The sequence below is a fragment of the Silurus meridionalis genome, chromosome 1 (genome assembly GCF_014805685.1).
Source record: "Silurus meridionalis isolate SWU-2019-XX chromosome 1, ASM1480568v1, whole genome shotgun sequence".
NCBI lineage: Eukaryota > Metazoa > Chordata > Actinopteri > Siluriformes > Siluridae > Silurus > Silurus meridionalis.
In genome coordinates this window covers 36,062,413-36,082,563 of record NC_060884.1, presented here as the reverse complement: position 1 = coordinate 36,082,563, position 20,151 = coordinate 36,062,413, and the positions used below count along the sequence as shown (strand labels likewise).

The 20,151-nt window shown below is 40.8% G+C and overlaps 1 protein-coding gene and 1 long non-coding RNA gene across 2 annotated transcripts in view; both read right to left on the bottom strand.

Moving 5' to 3' along the window:
• Positions 1–10,740, bottom strand: part of LOC124382935 — a 61,335-nt gene extending 50,595 nt beyond the window's left edge. Inside the window, exons 1-17 of the mRNA XM_046845289.1 lie at positions 10,694–10,740; positions 10,416–10,548; positions 9,615–9,738; positions 9,052–9,263; positions 8,650–8,820; positions 8,374–8,511; positions 8,168–8,217; positions 7,878–8,010; positions 7,672–7,754; positions 6,451–6,577; positions 6,020–6,210; positions 5,766–5,856; positions 5,568–5,667; positions 5,301–5,473; positions 4,407–4,562; positions 3,901–4,034; positions 3,687–3,820 (exon numbers count right to left, since the gene is read on the bottom strand). Of these exons, the coding sequence (XP_046701245.1) occupies positions 3,687–3,820; positions 3,901–4,034; positions 4,407–4,562; positions 5,301–5,473; positions 5,568–5,667; positions 5,766–5,856; positions 6,020–6,210; positions 6,451–6,577; positions 7,672–7,754; positions 7,878–8,010; positions 8,168–8,217; positions 8,374–8,511; positions 8,650–8,820; positions 9,052–9,263; positions 9,615–9,738; positions 10,416–10,548; positions 10,694–10,740 (2,197 nt within the window). The remainder of the gene's footprint in view (positions 1–3,686; positions 3,821–3,900; positions 4,035–4,406; positions 4,563–5,300; positions 5,474–5,567; positions 5,668–5,765; positions 5,857–6,019; positions 6,211–6,450; positions 6,578–7,671; positions 7,755–7,877; positions 8,011–8,167; positions 8,218–8,373; positions 8,512–8,649; positions 8,821–9,051; positions 9,264–9,614; positions 9,739–10,415; positions 10,549–10,693) is intronic.
• A 77-nt stretch (positions 10,741–10,817) lies between these two features.
• LOC124392267 lies at positions 10,818–11,657 on the bottom strand. The gene is made up of 3 exons (XR_006927138.1): positions 11,580–11,657; positions 11,178–11,348; positions 10,818–11,037 (listed from the first exon to the last, which is right to left on the bottom strand). It is a non-coding gene; the product is annotated as an uncharacterized LOC124392267 (long non-coding RNA).
• Positions 11,658–20,151: the final 8,494 nt, after the last annotated feature.

Genomic DNA, 20,151 nt, shown 5'->3' with positions numbered 1-20,151 from the left:
CAGAACCCAGCCATTAGGGGGGCACAAGCCAGTGCACTCTTAGTGCCGGTCCCAAGCCCGGGTAAATGGGGAGGGTTGCGTTAGGAAGGGCATCCAGCGTAAAACATGCGCCAAATCAAATATGCGGATCACAAAGGAGAATTTCATACCGGATCGGTCGAGGCCCGGGTTAACAACGACCGCCACAGGTATCGTTAGCCGACAGGGTACCGGTGGAAATTGGGCTACTGTTGGCGAAGGAGGAGAAGGAGAGGAGGAAGGCGTCTACAGAGGCGGCAGGAAAAGGAGCAGTGTAGGAGAGTAGAGGTTCGGGTTGGTACTTTAAATGTTGGTACTATGACGGGTAAAGGGAGAGAGATAGCTGATATGATGGAGAGGAGAAAGGTAGATATGCTGTGTGTTCAGGAGACCAAGTGGAAAGGAGTAAGGCCAGGAACATTGGAGGTGGATTTAAACTGTTTTATCATGGTGTGGATGGGAAGAGAAATGGTGTAGGGGTGATTCTGAAGGAAGAGTACAGTAAGAGTGTAGTGGAGGTGAAGAGTTTCTGATAGGGTGATGATCGTGAAGGTGGAAGTTGAAGGGATGATGATAAATGTCATCAGTGCCTATGCTCCACAAGTTGGCTGTGAGATGGAGGAAAAGGAAAGATTCTGGAGTGAATTAGATGAAGTGGTAGATGGTGTACCTAGGAAAGAACGATTGGTGATTGGGGCAGACTTTAATGGGCATGTAGGTGAAGGAACAGAGGTGATGAGGAGGTGATGGGTAGGTATGGTTTTAAGGAGAGGAATGTGGAAGGGCAGATGGTGGTAGATTTTGCTAAAAGGATGGAAATGGCAGTGGTGAACACGTATTTTAAGAAGAAGGAGGATCATAGGGTGACGTATAGGAGTGGAGGAAGGTGCACACAGGTGGACTATGTGCTATGCAGGAGATGCAACCTGAAGGAGATTGGAGACTGTAAGGTGTTGGCGGGGACAGTGTAGCTAGACAGCATCGGATGGTGGTCTGTAGGATGGTTTTGGAGGCAAAGAAGAAGAGGAGGAATGTAAGGATTGAAAGAAGAATAAGATGGTGGAAACTGAAGGAGGAAGAGTGTAGTGTGAGGTTCAGGAAGAGGTCAGACAGGGGCTCGGTGGTGGTGAAGAGGTGCGGATGATTGGGGAACTACTGCAGGAGTGATGAGGAGGCAGCTAGAAAAGTACTTGGTGTGACATCTGGAAATAGAAAGCAAGACAAGGAGACGTGGTGGTGGAATGAGGAAGTGCAGGAGAGCATTGGGGAAAGAGGTTGGCAAAACAGAAGTGGGATCGACAGAGTGATGAGAAAAGTAGGCAGGAGTACAAGGAGATGCGGCAGCAGGTAAAGAGGATGTGGCAAAGCCAAGGAAAAGGCATATGAGGAGCTGTATAAGAGGTTGGACACTAAGGAAGGAGAAAAGGAGTTATACCGATTGGCCAGGCAGAGGGACCGAGCTGGGAAGGATGTACTGCAAGTTAGAGCAATAAAGGATGGAGAGGAAATGTGTTGACTAGTGAGGAGAGTGTGTTGAGAAGGTGGAGGAGTATTTTGAGCAGCTGATGAATGAGGAAAATCACAGAGAGAGAAGGTTGGAGGATGTAGATAGGATTAGTAAGGAGGAAGTGAGAGCAGCGATTAAGAGGATGAAGAATGGAAAGTCGGTTGGACCTGATGACATACCGGTAGAGGCGTGGAGATGTTTAGGAGAGATGGCAGTGGAGTTTTTAACCAGATTGTTTAACAGGATTCTGGAAGGGGAGAGGATGCCTGAGGAATGGAGAAGGAGTGTGCTGGTACCAATCTTTAAGCATAAGGAGATGTGCAGACCTGCAGTAACTACAGGGGAATTAAGTTGATCAGTCACACCATGAAGTTATGGGAAAGAGTAGTGGAAGCCAGGCTGAGAGAAGAGGTGACCATCTGTGAGCAACAGTATGGTTTCATGCCGAGGAAGAGTACCACAGATGCCTTATTTGCTTTGAGGATGTTGATGGAGAAGTATAGAGAAGGACAGAAGGAATTGCATTGTGTATTTGTGGATTTAGAAAGCGTCGACAGAGTGCCAAGAGAGGAGTTGTGGTATTGTATGAGGAAGTCAGGTGTGTCAGAGAAGTATGTAAGGGTGGTGCAGGACATGTATGAGGACAGTGTGACGGCAGTGAAGTGTGCAGTAGGTACGACAGACTGGTTAGGAGTGAAGGTTGGACTGCATCAAGGATCGGCCCTGAGCCCTTTCCTGTTTGCAGTGGTGATGGACAGGTTGACGGACGAGGTCAGACAGGAGTCTCCTGGACTATGATGTTTGCAGATGATATTGTGATTTGTGGTGAGAGTAGAGAGCAGGTTGAGAAGAGCCTGGAGAGGTGGAGATATGCGCTGGAGAGAAGGGGAATGAAAGTCAGTAGGAGTAAGACAGAGTACATGTGTGTGAATGAGAAGGAGGGCAGTGGAGTGATGCGGTTGCAGGGAGAAGAGGTGGAGAAGGTGGAGGAGTTCAGGTACCTGGGGTCAACAGTGCAAAGTAATGGAGAGTGTGTTAGAGAAGTAAAGAAAAGAGTGCAGGCAGGGTGGAGTGGGTGGAGAAGAGTGACAGGAGTGATTTGTGATAGTAGGGTATCTGCAAGAATGAAAGGGAAAGTTTATAGGACTGTGGTGAGACCTGTGATGTTGTATGGATTAGAGACAGTGGCATTGAGTAAAAGGCAGGAGGCAGAGCTGGAGGTAGCAGAGCTGAAGATGTTAAGGTTTTCGTTGGGAGTGATGAGGATGGACAAGATTAGAAATGAGTTTATTAGAGGGACAGCACATGTAGGATGTTTTGGTGACAAGGTGAGGGAGGCGAGATTGAGATGGTTTGGACATGTGCAGAGAAGGGACATGAATTATATTGGTAGAAGAATGCTGAAGATGGAGCCACCAGGTAGGAGTAAAAGAGGAAGGCCAAGGAGGAGGTTCATGGATGTGGTGAGGGAAGACATGCAGGTAGTTGGTGTGAAAGAGGCAGATGTAGAGGACAGGGTGGTATGGAGACGGATGATCCGCTGTGGCGACCCCTAATGGGAGCAGCCGAAAGAAGAAGAAGATCTGGCAGAGGACAGATATCTCAATTGTCCTCTGCTGTCTGTGCTGTTCCTTGTACACCATTTTCTAAATTCCATGTATTTATATGGTTATTTATTTTAACACTGACACCTAATTACCTAGCACCATGCAAATCTAGCAACATAATCATGATTTTTCTTTCACATCAACTAGTTTTTGTCCCGTTTACCTATACCCACAATAGACTCAGATTTGTGTATAGGTTAAGAGAAGTGCTCATATATATATATAGGTATATAGCTATATATTGTAGCACATACACATAAAGGTTCAAGGTGTTGTGTGTTCTGGCATGCAAGTAAATTGTTATTTGAATTAAGATTGCATTCCTATGAGCTTGAATCACGTTGGACACTTGCACAATTGCTCAATAGTTTCTGTTGAGTGCTGCACAACAATTAGAAAAAAAATATTTTACTATTTAAAAATTTTACCATATAAATATAAATATTTGAATCTAGGGGCAGGATTTTATGTGCAGGAATGTGAATTCACTGTGCATTTGGCAAACAATTTGGTGGTTGAACGACTGCTTGACAAATTAAATAGACGTGTTTTACCCAGGTAAGGTATCATGAGCTGGTAGTATTTTATGGCACTGCTGTGGAGATTGCTAAAAGAAGACTTGACAATGATGTACAGAGTAGATTTCTGTTCAAAGGAACATGAGGACAAATCTGGATAGGGGACCATCCTGCAGAAAGAAAACATTTAACAGTTAAACAACAGTTTGTCTGTGTTTGTGTATGTAGGTACATGTGAGTGTGGACTTACATTAAGCTCTCAGGAGTGATATTTTCCAGTACACTGATGTCTAATGTACAGATGTAGGAACCAATGACATTTATTTCAGCACTTCCCAAAGAGTGATCACCCATGCTCAGATACCTCATAATTACTGCTTTACTCTAAAAAATACACAACCATTTTTGTAGCAAGTACAACAGTATCTAAAAAAAAAAACGACAGCTAGAATGCTTGATGTAAAACTGGTTAAAAATATTTATGAAACAATTAAGTTATAAATAAACACTAGACCTGAAGCTTAACCTGCTTTCTGAATACTGTGATATACATGTCCATCTCTATTGTTAGTGATAACATTTTAATCATCATGTTTTTTATTTTACATGATTTGTATATTTGAATATCTATTTTTAGTAAATTTCAGTTTCTCTAGCTCTCTCTCTCTCTCTCTCTCTCTCTCTCTCACACACACACACACACACACACACACACACACACACACACACACACACACACACACAACCCATCATTACCTTTTCTGGTTCCCAGTATCCATCATTTGAATCCATCAAAGAGGACAGTGTGTCAATTATAGTAATGTTCCACTTGCTAATGTCATCAATTGTGGCCAAACGAGAAATTGAACCCAGTAGTTGCAGCACATGATCACCAAGGCCTGATGGGAAAATCTACGTATACACACACGAAATCAACAATTTATAATCAAATCAGAACAAATCTTGTGTGAGCAAATCCAGCATACACACAAAAGCCCTATTCGGACGGGACTAGTTTTCCAAACGACGTTTGAGTTATAATTTTTTTTAGGCGACGTCTAACGGGACTAACATTTCCGTGTTTATTGCGGAGGTAGGAGTGTGTGTGTCTTACATGTGGGCGTTGCACAAGACCTCAACATCCATTATTGGTGCGCAGAAAGCAGAAATTTGAATACCGGCACGCTAGGGTTAGTACAGTAGTTCACATTGACCAAAACACACAAGTAAACGCGTTTGGAAAAAACTTTTTCGCAAATCACAGACATTCGCATTCGGACGGGATTAGATTTCTCAGAGGAGCGCCGAGTTTTCTGAAAAACATTAGGTAATTTGCTCTGGAATTTTTACAGAGGTCGTGTAAGAAAAAGATAGACATGGCAGATTCGGACGGGGTTTAAAATCACAAAGTACCTCTGTGAAACAGAAATTTCTCTAACGACCCCCTGTAAAACTAGTCCCGTCCGAATAGGGCTAAAGACAGACTTCTAATTTACAACCCAAAAACAAACCCTATTTGACAGTGGGACACCATGCAAGAATCATATTTATACACAAACTGGAAATATTTTCAGAATTCTATGACTAAAAAGCTGAGACAACTTTTTCTTTCCTGTTGTGTTATACAGTCCAGTATTTAGTGTCTCTGACCTGGTTTAACTTGTTAAGAATGACCATCTGGAGGCTGGTGTCCACCACTTTCTCAGTGATAGCTGCCAGGTTTTCCTGCAAGATGGTGATGTCCAGATACAGATCAAACTGGATGGCATTAAAACCGAAAGGAAAAGCTGCATCTGCAATTGTTGTTGCTGTTATGTTGCTCACTGTAAGACACACAACAGAGGAATTCAGTAAAGCACACAATCTCAATTTGTGTCGCTGTACCTCGATGTGTTTTGCCTTGTAGTATACCGTTACCTGTAGTACTTTCTGAGTTGCATTCTGTGAAGAATGTCCTAAGCTTTATCAGTGGGATCTTCTGCTCCCTCAGGACTGAAAATAACTTCCTCTTGACATTCTTCAACAATGCACAAACAGGGACAAAATTTAATCAGTCCAGAAAGTTTAAAGTTGGGTTTATAAATCACAAACACAATGGTGAAACGGTTTACATACAAAGCCAATTGTGTCACAGAGGCCTGATTTGAAATAGACAACCAGGATGCCAAGTTGTTCCACGGTCTGCTCATTCCATGTTGAGGGATTACTAATTCATGATAAACAATGTCAGAGGTCAAAAAAATATCAAATGCAATCTATAGACACACACCATTTCCATTTGTTTTATGTCCTTTTAAAACCAATGATGAAATCATTTTCTACAACATAGATGAAAGATGTGCACAAATGCACTCAAAGCTATGACTCACCCATAAGCAGTGTTTCCACTGAGGAGCAGTGACTGTACAGCGGTGACCTGAGAATCAGAAAGATCTCCACAGTTCTTCAGTTTCTCCAAAATGAAAGGGTCAGAGTTCTGGATGTAGGAGGAGTCCAGTGTGCAGGCCATATTTCCCAGAACCTCCACCTGATCCCTGGTCAGACTCACACCAGATATACCCTACAACATCACAACCCATGAAGAAAAGTCACACAGAATCTATAAGAATGAGGAGGGTCTTGTGTGGATTCCACTGTTTAGTGTCTATTGTTTAAGCCTGAACATGTTCCTATTTTCACTTGTTTTCAACAATGGAATTGCATAAGAGACGAATTGATTATAATTTGATGGCTGATTTGCAGATTTAAGAGCTAATATTGAATGTGTTGGTCTATGAATATTTTACTGTGTGTGTATTACCAGGCAGTCCTTTGCATTGTTGAACAGTATGGTTGTTTTGTCAAGGACAGGAGAAAGAACTGAGAAATCTGCTCTGCCAAGGGCACGGAAATATGATTGGCAGTTCACATTCTGTATTGTCTCGTAGCTACAACACACACACACACGCACACACACACACACACACACAGCCAATGTGACAAATGTTTCTATCTCATCTAATTTACAATAGGTTTACTATAGTCTGTTATATTAATGGTTATATTAGAATACATTTTAAGGTTGTCAAAGTTAAAAACTGTATTAAGGTTGTCACTGTTAAAAACTAGACGAGTAATATTGAGAAGTGGAATGTAGATAATTCTGATCCTTCTATTGGTTGATTATTCGTCGATCTATTGGTAATGCCTCAGGGCTTCTGTAGGGGGATTGCATGCGCGCGCTTCTCTTCCTCATTCAATACAGACGAGTGAAGGCGAGAGCTGCGTCATGTGTGTTTCTTGAACCTTCTCCCGTTACTTTTCCCCTTTTTAAGGTACTTACCAATCACAAAGCAATGTAGATAATAACATATGTTTATAATGCATTTCGTTATGGTGTTATGGTTTTATATGGGTAAAATAGAGACTTTTGCGTTATTTAAAGAGTTTCGTGCTAACTGCAAAGATGTGTAATTTTATGCTAGCAGTTGGAAACCTCGTGGCTCCGTCGTGACCGAGTCTCGACATATATGAGTGTGTGCTGTGTCGTTTGTGTTTAAGCTAGTTACTACTACATACATGTACACATATTTTTGCTGTAAAGTTATTTTGTATTTATCACTACAAGGGTGAATCCATGTGATGCTGAGATACTGAATACTGCTGGATGCTGTTAAAAGTACAATTCATTTTTGTGTTACTTGAGAACTCATTTAAAAAGGAGTATTAAAATGTATTTTGATAACTTTAAAACAATTAACATTTTATATGGTAATTAAGTTAAAAAGATAATTTAGAGAGCATTAAAAATGTCGTGACTGGTTGATGAGTGCACAAATGTTGAAATGTATGTTTTCTTGTATACATTGTTCAAAAGCATTCAATACAGACGAGTGAAGGCGAGAGTTGCGTCATGTGTGTTTCTTGAACCTTCTCCCGTTACTTTTCCCCTTTTTAAGGGTACAACACCAGCATATGACCTTTTTTTCTTGATATCATATACTTGAATACAGTATTTTCTGTATGTGAATATGTTCCACACCTGTAGTACAGAAGCATATCAGAGGGGACATCCATAAAGCTTTCGACTAGATCTTCTTTCACATAGTTGTACATGCAGGTCAGCTGAAACACAGAATGTGTTGTGTGATTGTGTGTTTTCTCATTTACCAGTAAAGGTTTGGGTCTACTTGCTGTCTCTGATTCCTTCTATCTGCAGAATGTGATTGAATATCAGAGTGTATGTACCTGAGCCTCTGTCAGGACGACCTTGTCTCTGCCTGCACGTGGTCTACAGGCTTTTACTAGATCTTTGGCTTTCTTCTGTGGGAGAGTCTGAGTTGAGCTACAAGAGAATCCCTGCAGTACTGATGCTGACAGACTGCAGGGAGAAACACACCCACAGTCACAAATAGACATACACAGTGATGGGTGTATTCACAGAACAGATCTTTACATTAGCTATATTAGATAGACTGTGTGTGTGTGTGTGTGTGTGTGTGTGTGTGTGTGTGTGTGTGTGTGTTTTCCTAACTCACTCTTCTGGATTATTACAGGCACTGGCCACTGCACCGAAGAACATCATAGCCTGGTAAAAATGAAAAAAAGTCTTAACATTTTTTGATGAGTTTTATAGCCTGACATCCAAACAAGTCAGGAAATCAGATTTGGGGAACTGCTGCTATTACAGTCGAGGCATGAGACTTTAGTTTTTCAGTGTAACAAAGTGGGTGGGTTTAGGTACCTGTTCATGACTCCAGCTCTTGTTATTGATGAGTGAAACTTCCACAGAGCTCAGAGATGTCAGTAGAACAAGTGGAATATACATCACTAGTGCATCCGGAACATTTTGTATGACAGAGGTTTGGTCTACAGAGATTACCTGGAACAACGTGTTAGAGCGGACTTCAACAAAGCAACTGCATGTTACTGCACTTTTATAGGAGAAGGTAATAAATATATGTTTGTGTGTGTGTGTGTGTGTGTGTGTGTGTGTGTGTGTGTAAAACAAAGTGAATACCTTTTGGACAAATGTCTGTTGTAGAATAACTGGGGCTGATAGAATATTAGCAATGAATGTTGGATTCTGAGATAAAGACAGAAGCTCAGAAGATGGGATGATGGATATGGCTGTAGAAGGAACACCACCAATAAGTGTTCCCAATGATACCAGAGAGGAGGCACTGTTGATCTGTGAGAGTAAAACAATCATATCCTTAACTTTAAAAAAATTCTGATTCTGAATTTTAGAACTTGTGCAATAAGAAAGAAATTAAATTACAGACCTTTTGTTAACACGGTATAGTTAGTAAATGTATAAACATAAATAGAATTTTGACATGGTGATTTTGATCAAAATGGCAAGCTTTCACTTTCTGTAACATAGAGCAACATTCCTGACAAATGGGCAGTGTACGCTTACATTAAAGCCTGAACTAATGATGCTCTGGATGAGGGCATTCACTTGGCCCTGGTCCCAGCCACTGATGATACTGAGTGTTGACAGAGCACCGCTTATCACATTGGGAGGGGCGGAGTTTATCTGGCCCACAGTCAAGCCCACACACTGGCTTCCCAATGTTTGGATGGTGGCTGCAGATATATCAGGAACTTTGCTACCAGCACCGCTGTGACCTGAAAGGAGAAGAAGGTTAGAGGTGACTGGCACTACTACACAAGAAGTGATTAGTGAACACACAAGTCTTATTGATTGATTACCTCTGGATTTATTTCTGTGCAGAAGATGTTGATGCTAGTCAGGATTGTCTGAATGTCTGCATCTCCAAGAAAAACAAACACGGAGGCAGGACTTTGACACAGCAGCTCAGCAGGCAATCTATAAAAACACAAACAACCTTTTAGAATGCATACACAGATATTTGCATGTATATATGGTATTTTACATGTGGGGTTTGAATCTATAAAGGGTTGGATGAATAAATAAAATAAATTTAATTTTGTTCAATGTTGAGGTTTGAGTGGTACCGAGAGGGCTGAAGTCAGGATTCTGGATGTACAACTGTGTTGTATAATACTCCAAGACACTGGCTGAAATTCCTGGGTTGTTGAACAACTGAAGGTTTTCAGAGTTCTCCAGGAACACACTTGACTAAAAGACACAATAAAACACACATTATCACAGCACTACAAACTGTGTACATTGTGTGATGTAGTTAACAGAAATATGTTTGAATGACTAATATAGATAATTGCAGGTGTGTGTGTGTGTGTGTGTGTGTAAAACAAAGTGAATACCTTTTGGACAAATGTCTGTTGTAGAATAACTGGGGCTGATAGAATATTAGCAATGAATGTTGGATTCTGAGATAAAGACAGAAGCTCAGAAGATGGGATGATGGATATGGCTGTAGAAGGAACACCACCAATAAGTGTTCCCAATGATACCAGAGAGGAGGCACTGTTGATCTGTGAGAGTAAAACAATCATATCCTTAACTTTAAAAAATTCTGATTCTGAATTTTAGAACTTGTGCAATAAGAAAGAAATTAAATTACAGACCTTTTTTCTTGATATCATATACTTGAATACAGTATTTTCTGTATGTGAATATGTTCCACACCTGTAGTACAGAAGCATATCAGAGGGGACATCCATAAAGCTTTCGACTAGATCTTCTTTCACATAGTTGTACATGCAGGTCAGCTGAAACACAGAATGTGTTGTGTGATTGTGTGTTTTCTCATTTACTAGTAAAGGTTTGGGTCTACTTGCTGTCTCTGATTTATTCTGTGTGCAGAATGTGATTAAATATCAGAGTGTATGTACCTGAGCCTCTGTCAGGACGACCTTGTCTCTGCCTGCACGTGGTCTACAGGCTTTTACTAGATCTTTGGCTTTCTTCTGTGGGAGAGTCTGAGTTGAGCTACAAGAGAATCCCTGCAGTACTGATGCTGACAGACTGCAGGGAGACACACCACAGTCACAAATAGACATACACAGTGATGGGTGTATTCACAGAACAGATCTTTACATTAGCTATATTAGATAGACTGTGTGTGTGTGTGTGTGTGTGTGTGTGTGTGTGTGTGTGTGTGTGTCCTAACTCACTCTTCTGGATTATTACAGGCACTGGCCACTGCACCAAGAACATCATAGCCTGGTAAAATGAAAAAGTCTTAACATTTTTTGATGAGTTTTATAGCCTGACATCCAAACAAGTCAGGAAATCAGATTTGGGGAACTGCTGCTATTACAGTCGAGGCATGAGACTTTAGTTTTTCAGTGTAACAAAGTGGGTGGGTTTAGGTACCTGTTCATGACTCCAGCTCTTGTTATTGATGAGTGAAACTTCCACAGAGCTCAGAGATGTCAGTAGAACAAGTGGAATATACATCACTAGTGCATCCGGAACATTTTGTATGACAGAGGTTTGGTCTACAGAGATTACCTGGAACAACGTGTTAGAGCGGACTTCAACAAAGCAACTGCATGTTACTGCACTTTTATAGGAGAAGGTAATAAATATATGTTTGTGTGTGTGTGTGTGTGTGTGTGTGTGTGTGTGTGTGTGTAAAACAAAGTGAATACCTTTTGGACAAATGTCTGTTGTAGAATAACTGGGGCTGATAGAATATTAGCAATGAATGTTGGATTCTGAGATAAAGACAGAAGCTCAGAAGATGGGATGATGGATATGGCTGTAGAAGGAACACCACCAATAAGTGTTCCCAATGATACCAGAGAGGAGGCACTGTTGATCTGTGAGAGTAAAACAATCATATCCTTAACTTTAAAAAAATTCTGATTCTGAATTTTAGAACTTGTGCAATAAGAAAGAAATTAAATTACAGACCTTTGTTAACACGGTATAGTTAGTAAATGTATAAACATAAATAGAATTTTGACATGGTGATTTTGATCAAAAATGGCAAGCTTTCACTTTCTGTAACATAGAGCAACATTCCTGACAAATGGGCAGTGTACGCTTACATTAAAGCCTGAACTAATGATGCTCTGGATGAGGGCATTCACTTGGCCCTGGTCCCAGCCACTGATGATACTGAGTGTTGACAGAGCACCGCTTATCACATTGGGAGGCGGAGTTTATCTGGCCCACAGTCAAGCCCACACACTGGCTTCCCAATGTTTGGATGGTGGCTGCAGATATATCAGGGAACTTTGCTACCAGCACCGCTGTGACCTGAAAGGAGAAGAAGGTTAGAGGTGACTGGCACTACTACACAAGAAGTGATTAGTGAACACACAAGTCTTATTGATTGATTACCTCTGGATTTATTTCTGTGCAGAAGATGTTGATGCTAGTCAGGATTGTCTGAATGTCTGCATCTCCAAGAAAAACAAACACGGAGGCAGGACTTTGACACAGCAGCTCAGCAGGCAATCTATAAAAACACAAACAACCTTTTAGAATGCATACACAGATATTTGCATGTATATATGGTATTTTACATGTGGGGTTTGAATCTATAAAGGGTTGGATGAATAAATAAAATAAATTTAATTTTGTTCAATGTTGAGGTTTGAGTGGTACCGAGAGGGCTGAAGTCAGGATTCTGGATGTACAACTGTGTTGTATAATACTCAAGACACTGGCTGAAATTCCTGGGTTGTTGAACAACTGAAGGTTTTCAGAGTTCTCCAGGAACACACTTGACTAAAAGACACAATAAAACACACATTATCACAGCACTACAAACTGTGTACATTGTGTGATGTAGTTAACAGAAATATGTTTGAATGACTAATATAGATAATTGCAGGTGTGTGTGTGTGTGTGTGTGTGTGTGTGTGTGTGTGTGTGTGTGTGTGCACTACCATGCTTCCTGATAGAAAGGATTGTAGATCACTGAGGGTGATGAAGGTGATGAAGAATCCAATGTTGTCTGCAAACCAGGCAGTGGAGTTCAGAAAAGGATCTGAGGAGTTATAGCAGCGGGGGCTGGCATCTGCAAAATACACAATCACATGTTGAGACACCCATGTAGTGCACACACAAACAAAGGAAATGCTTGTACAGAGAGAACTAGAAAAAGAAACAAGAAAAATGTAGTTATTCTTACTGCCACTTCTCAGATACACTTTTATAGAGCTGTACACATCAGCTGGGGAGAAATCAGCTGCAGAAAAATTAAAGTTGTCCCCAGGATGGACACCCTGCTCACAAACACATACGTACAGGAGATTTCTTTACTATATGACGTCAGTTTTTTGCCACCAGACATGTGGCAGTGTTTATGATGAAAACCCTGTTTAATGAAACATCCAATAAAGAACTCACAGTTTCCTGTATGACAGACAAGAGGCACCACTGAGCTGGGTGGAGCTGATGAGCTGAGATCTGAGGTAGGGCAGGTAGTGAACCAGTATAACATTAAACCACTGTTCTACATCAGCCTGAGTTGAGGCACTGAGAGCACGAGGCCACACACACTCCAATGTTTGGCTGGCCAGAACTGAGGACAAAACAGGCTCCTGTAGAGAGAAACAGTGATTACTCTATCAGCCATTCCTGACAGAATAAAGGCAAGTAATCTACATGGACAAAAATCTAGGTGAAATAAAAACTGGCCTACCATCTCCAGGTACTGATTGGTCCTACTGTACTTGTCAAGTAGTGTGCAGAGCTGGGAACCATTAACAACTGTGTTCGGTCTGTTCAGAAACTCACCAAGTTCTTCTGAGAGATGGAGCTCAAGAGCTAGAAAACACAGAAGAAAGACAAAGCATTAACTACAGATAGTGATGTGCTTAACTCATTGGCTTTCCTATAGTGAGCGAAGCACTGAAGCAATTGGTGTTATAGAGCAAACACACCTCTGTCTGTCGGTCATCTGGGATAAGAGACAGGAAGTCTATTAGGTCAGGGAATCCAAAACTGAGGAACAACTGTTTCAGGAACATGTAAAAGCTTCCACCACCATAGCAACTCAGGCCTGCGAGCAACAGAGGACACTGATGTAAAAGGTCTGTGGTGAATTCAGATTGAGCATCTAGGACACTCCTGACTTACCCTAACCCTAACATTATCAGCCTGAAATCACATCATCTTATCACTGCCTACCTAGTAGCCTGAAACAGCATATAAACACACAAACACACAAACCTTGGCTGGACTGGTACTTGAGATAGTCTTGTATGTAATTGAAAACAGTGATGGACTGTGTTGCAGAGAGGTCACGGTACACATTATCAAGTCCTTTCACTCTGTAAATACAGCAAAAGTGGGAAACAAATTCAAATTCTAAAAAGTAACAAAATAATCATTTGCTGTGTTTGTGTTATGAAAAGATGCTCACATCTCTGTAGGATTCACAGCCGATGGTCATGGGGATGATCGACAGGGTGTTTGAACCAATACCAGGAAGTAAGATGGAAAGGTAATTATGGAACCACAGGGCAAAGTCCTCTGGGCTGAAATGTTGGAAGTGAGGCACCAGATCTAAGAGTGTTATGTTCAGAATGGTGTCTGAAATTGCTGAAGGAATGCTAGTGAGGTTCATCTGCAATCACAAGGTATCATCCATCAATTAGTATGCACAGAATAATGTCTTTTTTGATAAAAAAAAAAAAAAAAAAAGAAAAAAATTGTGATCTGGTCTTTAGGCAACAGAGATGCTCACTTGTTTTGCAGTCTGGCTGAAGTTTGTGAAGAACATGCCAAGTTGATTGAGATCAAAAGATGCGATCATACTGCTAAACACCTCTCTAATCACTAAGTCATTTTCCAACACTCCTGTATCCGGCTGCAAGATGAACTGAGCCTTCTGCTCAATGGACAGTAAACCAAACACTGCAACCTGCAGGAAAAAAACATTCATATCACATTATGTTTACACCAGGTCTTCAAGTAAAACAAATGGACACTGCTGCAGCAGCTGTCTGTTCTCTTTGTCAAAACCCAGAAACCAACTGTTACTACTACAGTCAGCTGCAACTCCACAAGAAACATAAAGTTGGTGCAATTGGGATGTTACTCACACTAGAGAAATTTGCATTTAAAATCTTCAGCTCTGTCAAGGTGGCATAATTGAAGAAACTGCCAAGGTTCGTTAAAAGCCAGTCATTGCTGCCTGAAGTTGTGGAAACACAGCCAGGATCTAGATGGAACCAAGATCATTAGTTCAACTAATTACACCATTCTAAATTGGCCTGTTTAGTTTTATTCAGACAAAAGAAACACCCTTAATTCAAGCAGGTGAAAACAAATTCAAAAATGTCAGTTTTCTGTATTACAACAACTAAAAGGGGAGTACTTACCTGGTGAGCCATCTTTTGAGAGGAAAGGAAAGATGAATGAAGAAAAGACCAGCTGCTTCTGTTTCTCTGTCATGAGTGATTCTTGACTACTGAGAGCTTTCACACTATGTTTGGTGAGAACAGATTGGATATTCTCATCAATTATTTCCTCATGTCCTATATAACACATCTGAAGTTCAGAAATGTCATTGTCCATACTTACACAATTTGGTAGGTCTCACAGCTGAATTTTGTGAAACTGAGGCTGGATAGAAAGTCTGTGGATGCTGATGAAAACAATGGTCTGAGCCTCATCTGGAACCACTCGTTGATGAAAGTGGCATTCATCAACTGTGCTGCAGTGAAGTCCTTGATTATCACCTCCCAGATAGCATCAAGTATATGTGGGTCAGTCTGAATGCTCTTATCTGTCTACATGACAGAGTGAAAGATTACATACTTCAATGCATATTTCCACAAAACATTTTTTATACTACAGCACCTGTCAGGATTATGGCAAGTTTATTCATTCATTTCATTGACTGCAAATCCAATTTTTTTTTACCACCACTGGGTCCCAACTCCCTATGTAATACTCCCTTAATCCTAGAATCGGGTGTGGCAGAATGAGCCAAGCAACAGTGAGAACCTGGACTACTGGAGACTCAAACACAATTAAAACAGGGATTAGTTTAGCTCAAACCCACTGGTCTCGGTGCCCCAAAATTGTTCTGCCGATCCCGATGGTTGCAACCTGTTCTTCTGCCAGTGCACCCTCATGCTCCTCTCCCAACCACAAGCATATCCGACTGACCAAACAATGATTGGATATGTAATCCTCCACCAACAACAACACAACAGACATCTGAGAGTTCCAATGCGCTTGCTGCCCCAGCTATTCGCCATTTTGAAAGGAGGTCAGGTGCCGGCTCCCCTGCCTTGGAGTTCCACTGGGGTTGTTGCCCAGCCTCAGTTTCCTGCTAAGAGCATTGCTCCACCTCTGTTTCTGCTAAAGAGGCTGCCCACCCTTTGTGCCCCTCTGAGAGTGCCAAACAGTCTTAGAGAGAGTGCCAGAGAGGTGTCTCACCACTCCTGAGCTCCATAAGGAGCGTTTGCTCAAAGTCCTGCATAGCGTCCCATAGAGAGCACTGTTCTGTTCCTAATTCTCACAAAGAGTGCCAGAGAAGTGACATTTGCGACGCCTCTAAATCACCTTCTCCGAAAGGTGCTGCTCTGCCCCCGAGTCCTGCAGATGTCGCCACTGGACCACTACTCCCTATTCCCTGCTCCCTATTCCATTGTCCCTATCGGTGTCCTAAATGTTTTGCACCTGTTCCTTGTTAGTCCCCAGTGTATTTAAGTTACCCCTTCAGCTTTTGTTCTTGTTGGTTTATTAACATGTCGTTTCAGGTTGTGCCATGTCGTGAGGTCCGCATGCTGTTATGTTCCTGTGCCCTGATGCTTTTGTTTTGCTGTTATGTACCGGTTTTCTATTTCAAGTCCAATGTTGTTTCTTGAGCCATATGTGACTTTACATTCCAAAGTTTTCTGTTCTTGGTTTAATGACTTAAGTTAATAACAAACTGTGAACTTGTCAATTCCGACTGTGTCCCTGCATGTGAGTTCTAACACCTCCCTGAGCGACTTGGATTCGAGACCCAGGGGTGACAAGCAACAATCAAATTTGCATACCATGCTTGAAAACCTTTGCAATGCGTCACCCAAAGAGCCAGCAAAGTTTGGAAGAACAACTTCAAGCATCTTTAGAGTATTTCAGGCTGCTTGGCAGTTTGCATGTGAGCAGAGTGAACAGATCCTCAGATGACAATACAGCAACCTTAAAAGGCAACAAACAAAGGTTTCTGTGGTCAACTCATTTTCTGCATAACATTAGTAAAGCTGGAAACAGATATTTTATTCACGAAATACTTACCGGTGAACAGGCATAGTCAGAAATGCTAAAGTTACATAGTACTGTAGAGACATTTCGGATGCAAATTCACTATCAAGTCGGTCACTATGTAGAAAAACAAGAAGAATGTTTTATTTTTTCAAAACATTTTTTCTGTAAAGTTGAGTCCTTTTTCATTTCATAAATAAAACTCACCTGTTTACACCATAACAAGGGTTGCGGTTGATGATGCTAAGATTCAGTGTGTCCAGATCAGTTTGGTTCTGTTGTGACACCCAGGACTGAACTGCTGAGGAGTACTCAAACAGTTTCAGATCAGCAATGTTTATACCCATTAGACCTCTCACTGTGCTCACATTCAGGGTCTGGCAAACAAAAAAGTACTTGTTATCTATTTTATCTTCAGTTTTCAATATTTTAATATATTTAATTCAAACATTCAATATTTCAGCAACAAATTCCCTGGTTAATATTTTCTTCTTTATACCTTGAAAACAGCAGGGTTCAGACTAATGAATACAGTGATGTCCATGTTAATGTCCTGAGTGGATAAAAATTCGATATCCTCCACTGGAGCACCACCTACAAACACACAAACACACCACACACACACACACACACACACACACACACACACACACACACACACACACACACCTCAACATGTTCATATGTACAATTAACTTAAATTCAGACACAATTCAGACTTTTTAAAAACATGTATTTTTTAGTCTTCCTGTATGCATGAATGTTTGTTTTACCCAGGTAAGGTATCATGAGCTGGTAGTATATTGTGGCACTTCTGTGAAAGTTGCTAAATGAATACTTGACAATGATGTACAGAGTAGATTTCTGTTCAAAGGAACATGAGGACAGATCTGGAGACAGGACCATCCTGCAAAGAGAAAAAAAATTTATATTAAAATTCAGATCATTCTTCATCTCTTTATTTTGTTTGTCCATGTTTGTGTATGTGAGCAGGGACTTACATTAAGCTCTCAGGAGTGATATTTTCCAGTATACTGATGTCTAATGTACAGATGTAGGAACCAATGACATTTATTTCAGCACTTCCCAGAGAGTGATCACCCATGCTCAGATACCTCATAATTACTGCTTTTCCCTTAAAAAAATAATACACAAGCGTTTTTGTAGCAAGCACAACAGTATCTGAGAAATACAAAAAGTCAGCCAGTATGCTTGCAGTATAAACTTTCTTTCGGCTTCTCCCGTTAGTCGCCACAGCGGATTATCCGTATTCATGATCCGCATGTTTGATTTGGCACGTTTTTACGCTGAATGCCCTTCCTATTGCAACCCTCCCCATTTATCCGGGCTTGGGACCGGCACTAAGAGTGCACTGGCTTGTGCAACCCATTACTGGGGTTGGTTCCCTGACCGTATAACTAGTTAAAATCATTTATGAAATAATTCAGTATTAAACTAACACTAGACCAAGCTCTGCCTGCTTTCTAAAAATACCTTCATATACATTTCCACCTCTATTGTCAGTGATAACATTTTCATCATCATGGTTGTGTACATCAATTGTAAGAAATAAAAACATTTTTGCATTTTTTAAATTCTAGTCTCTAAAGGGATTGAACATGCTCTTTGACTTTTATCTGCAAAAGTGTTTTATCTGCAACTCTGTCATTATATCTAATCAATGAAGGATCACAGATACTTTCTCTCACCCTCACTAAATCATCCCAGATGAGCTCTCTCTCTCATTCTTTCTTTCTTTCTCTCTCTCTCTCTCTCTCTCTCTCTCTCTCTTTCTCACATATGCACAAACAACCTTTTATTACCTTTTCTGGTTCCCAGTATCCATCATTTGAATCCATCAAAGAGGACAGTGTGTCAATCATAGTAATGTTCCACTTGCTAATGTCATCAATTGTGGCCAAACGAGAAGTTGAACCCAGTAGTTGCAGCACATGATCACCAAGGCCTGATGGGAAAATCTACGATACACACACGAAATCAACAATTTATAATCAAATCAAAACAAATCTTGTGTGGGCAAATTTAGCATACACACAAAGACAGACTTCTAATTAACAACCCAAAAACAAACCCTATTTGACAGTGGGACACCATGCAAAAATCATATTTATACACAAACTGGAAATATTTTCAGAATTCTATGACTAAAAAGCTGAGACAACCTTTTCTTTCCTGTTGTGTTATACAGTCCAGTATTTAGTGTCTCTGACCTGGTTTAACTTGTTCAGAATGACATTCTGGAGGCTGGTGTCCACCACTCTCTCAGTGATAGCTGCCAGGTTTTCCTGCAAGACGGTGATGTCCAGATACAGATCAAACTGGATGGCATTAAAACCGAAAGGAAAAGCTGCATCTGCAATTGTTGTTGCTGTAATGTTGCTCACTGTAAGACACACAACAAAGGAATTCAGTGAAGTACACAATCTCAATATGTGTCGCTGTACCTCGATGTGTTTTGCCTTGTAGTATACCGTTACCTGTAGTACTTTCTGAGTTGCATTCTGTGAAGAATGTCCTAAGCTTTATCAGTGGGATCTTCTGCTCCTCAGGACTGAAAATAACTTCCTCTTGACATTCTTCAACAATGCACAAACAGGGACAAAATTTAATCAGTCCAGAAAGTTTAAAGTTGGGTTTATAAATCACAAACACAATGGTGAAACGGTTTACATACAAAGCCAATTGTGTCACAGAGGCCTGATTTGAAATAGACAACCAGGATGCCAAGTTGTTCCACGGTCTGCTCATTCCATGTTGATGGATTACTGATTCATAATAAAAAATGTCAGAGGTCAAAAAAATATCAAATGCAATCTATAGACACACACCATTTCCATTTGTTTTATGTCCTTTTAAAACCAATGATGAAATCATTTTCTACAACATAGATGAAAGATGTGCACAAATGCACTTGAAGCTATGACTCACCCATAAGCAGTGTTTCCACTGAGGAGCAGTGACTGTACAGCGGTGACCTGAGAATCAGAAAGATCTCCACAGTTCTTCAGTTTCTCCAAAATGAAAGGGTCAGAGTTCTGGATGTAGGAGGAGTCCAGTGTGCAGGCCATATTTCCCAGAACCTCCACCTGATCCCTGGTCAGACTCACACCAGATATACCCTACAACATCACAACCCATGAAGAAAAGTCACACAGAATCTATAAGAATGAGGAGGGTCTTGTGTGGATTCCACTGTTTAGTGTCTATTGTTTAAGCCTGAACATGTTCCTATTTTCACTTGTTTTCAACAATGGAATTGCATAAGAGACAATTGATTATAATTTGATGGCTGATTTGCAGATTTAAGAGCTAATATTGAATGTGTTGGTCTATGAATATTTTACTGTGTGTATTACCAGGCAGTCCTTTGCATTGTTGAACAGT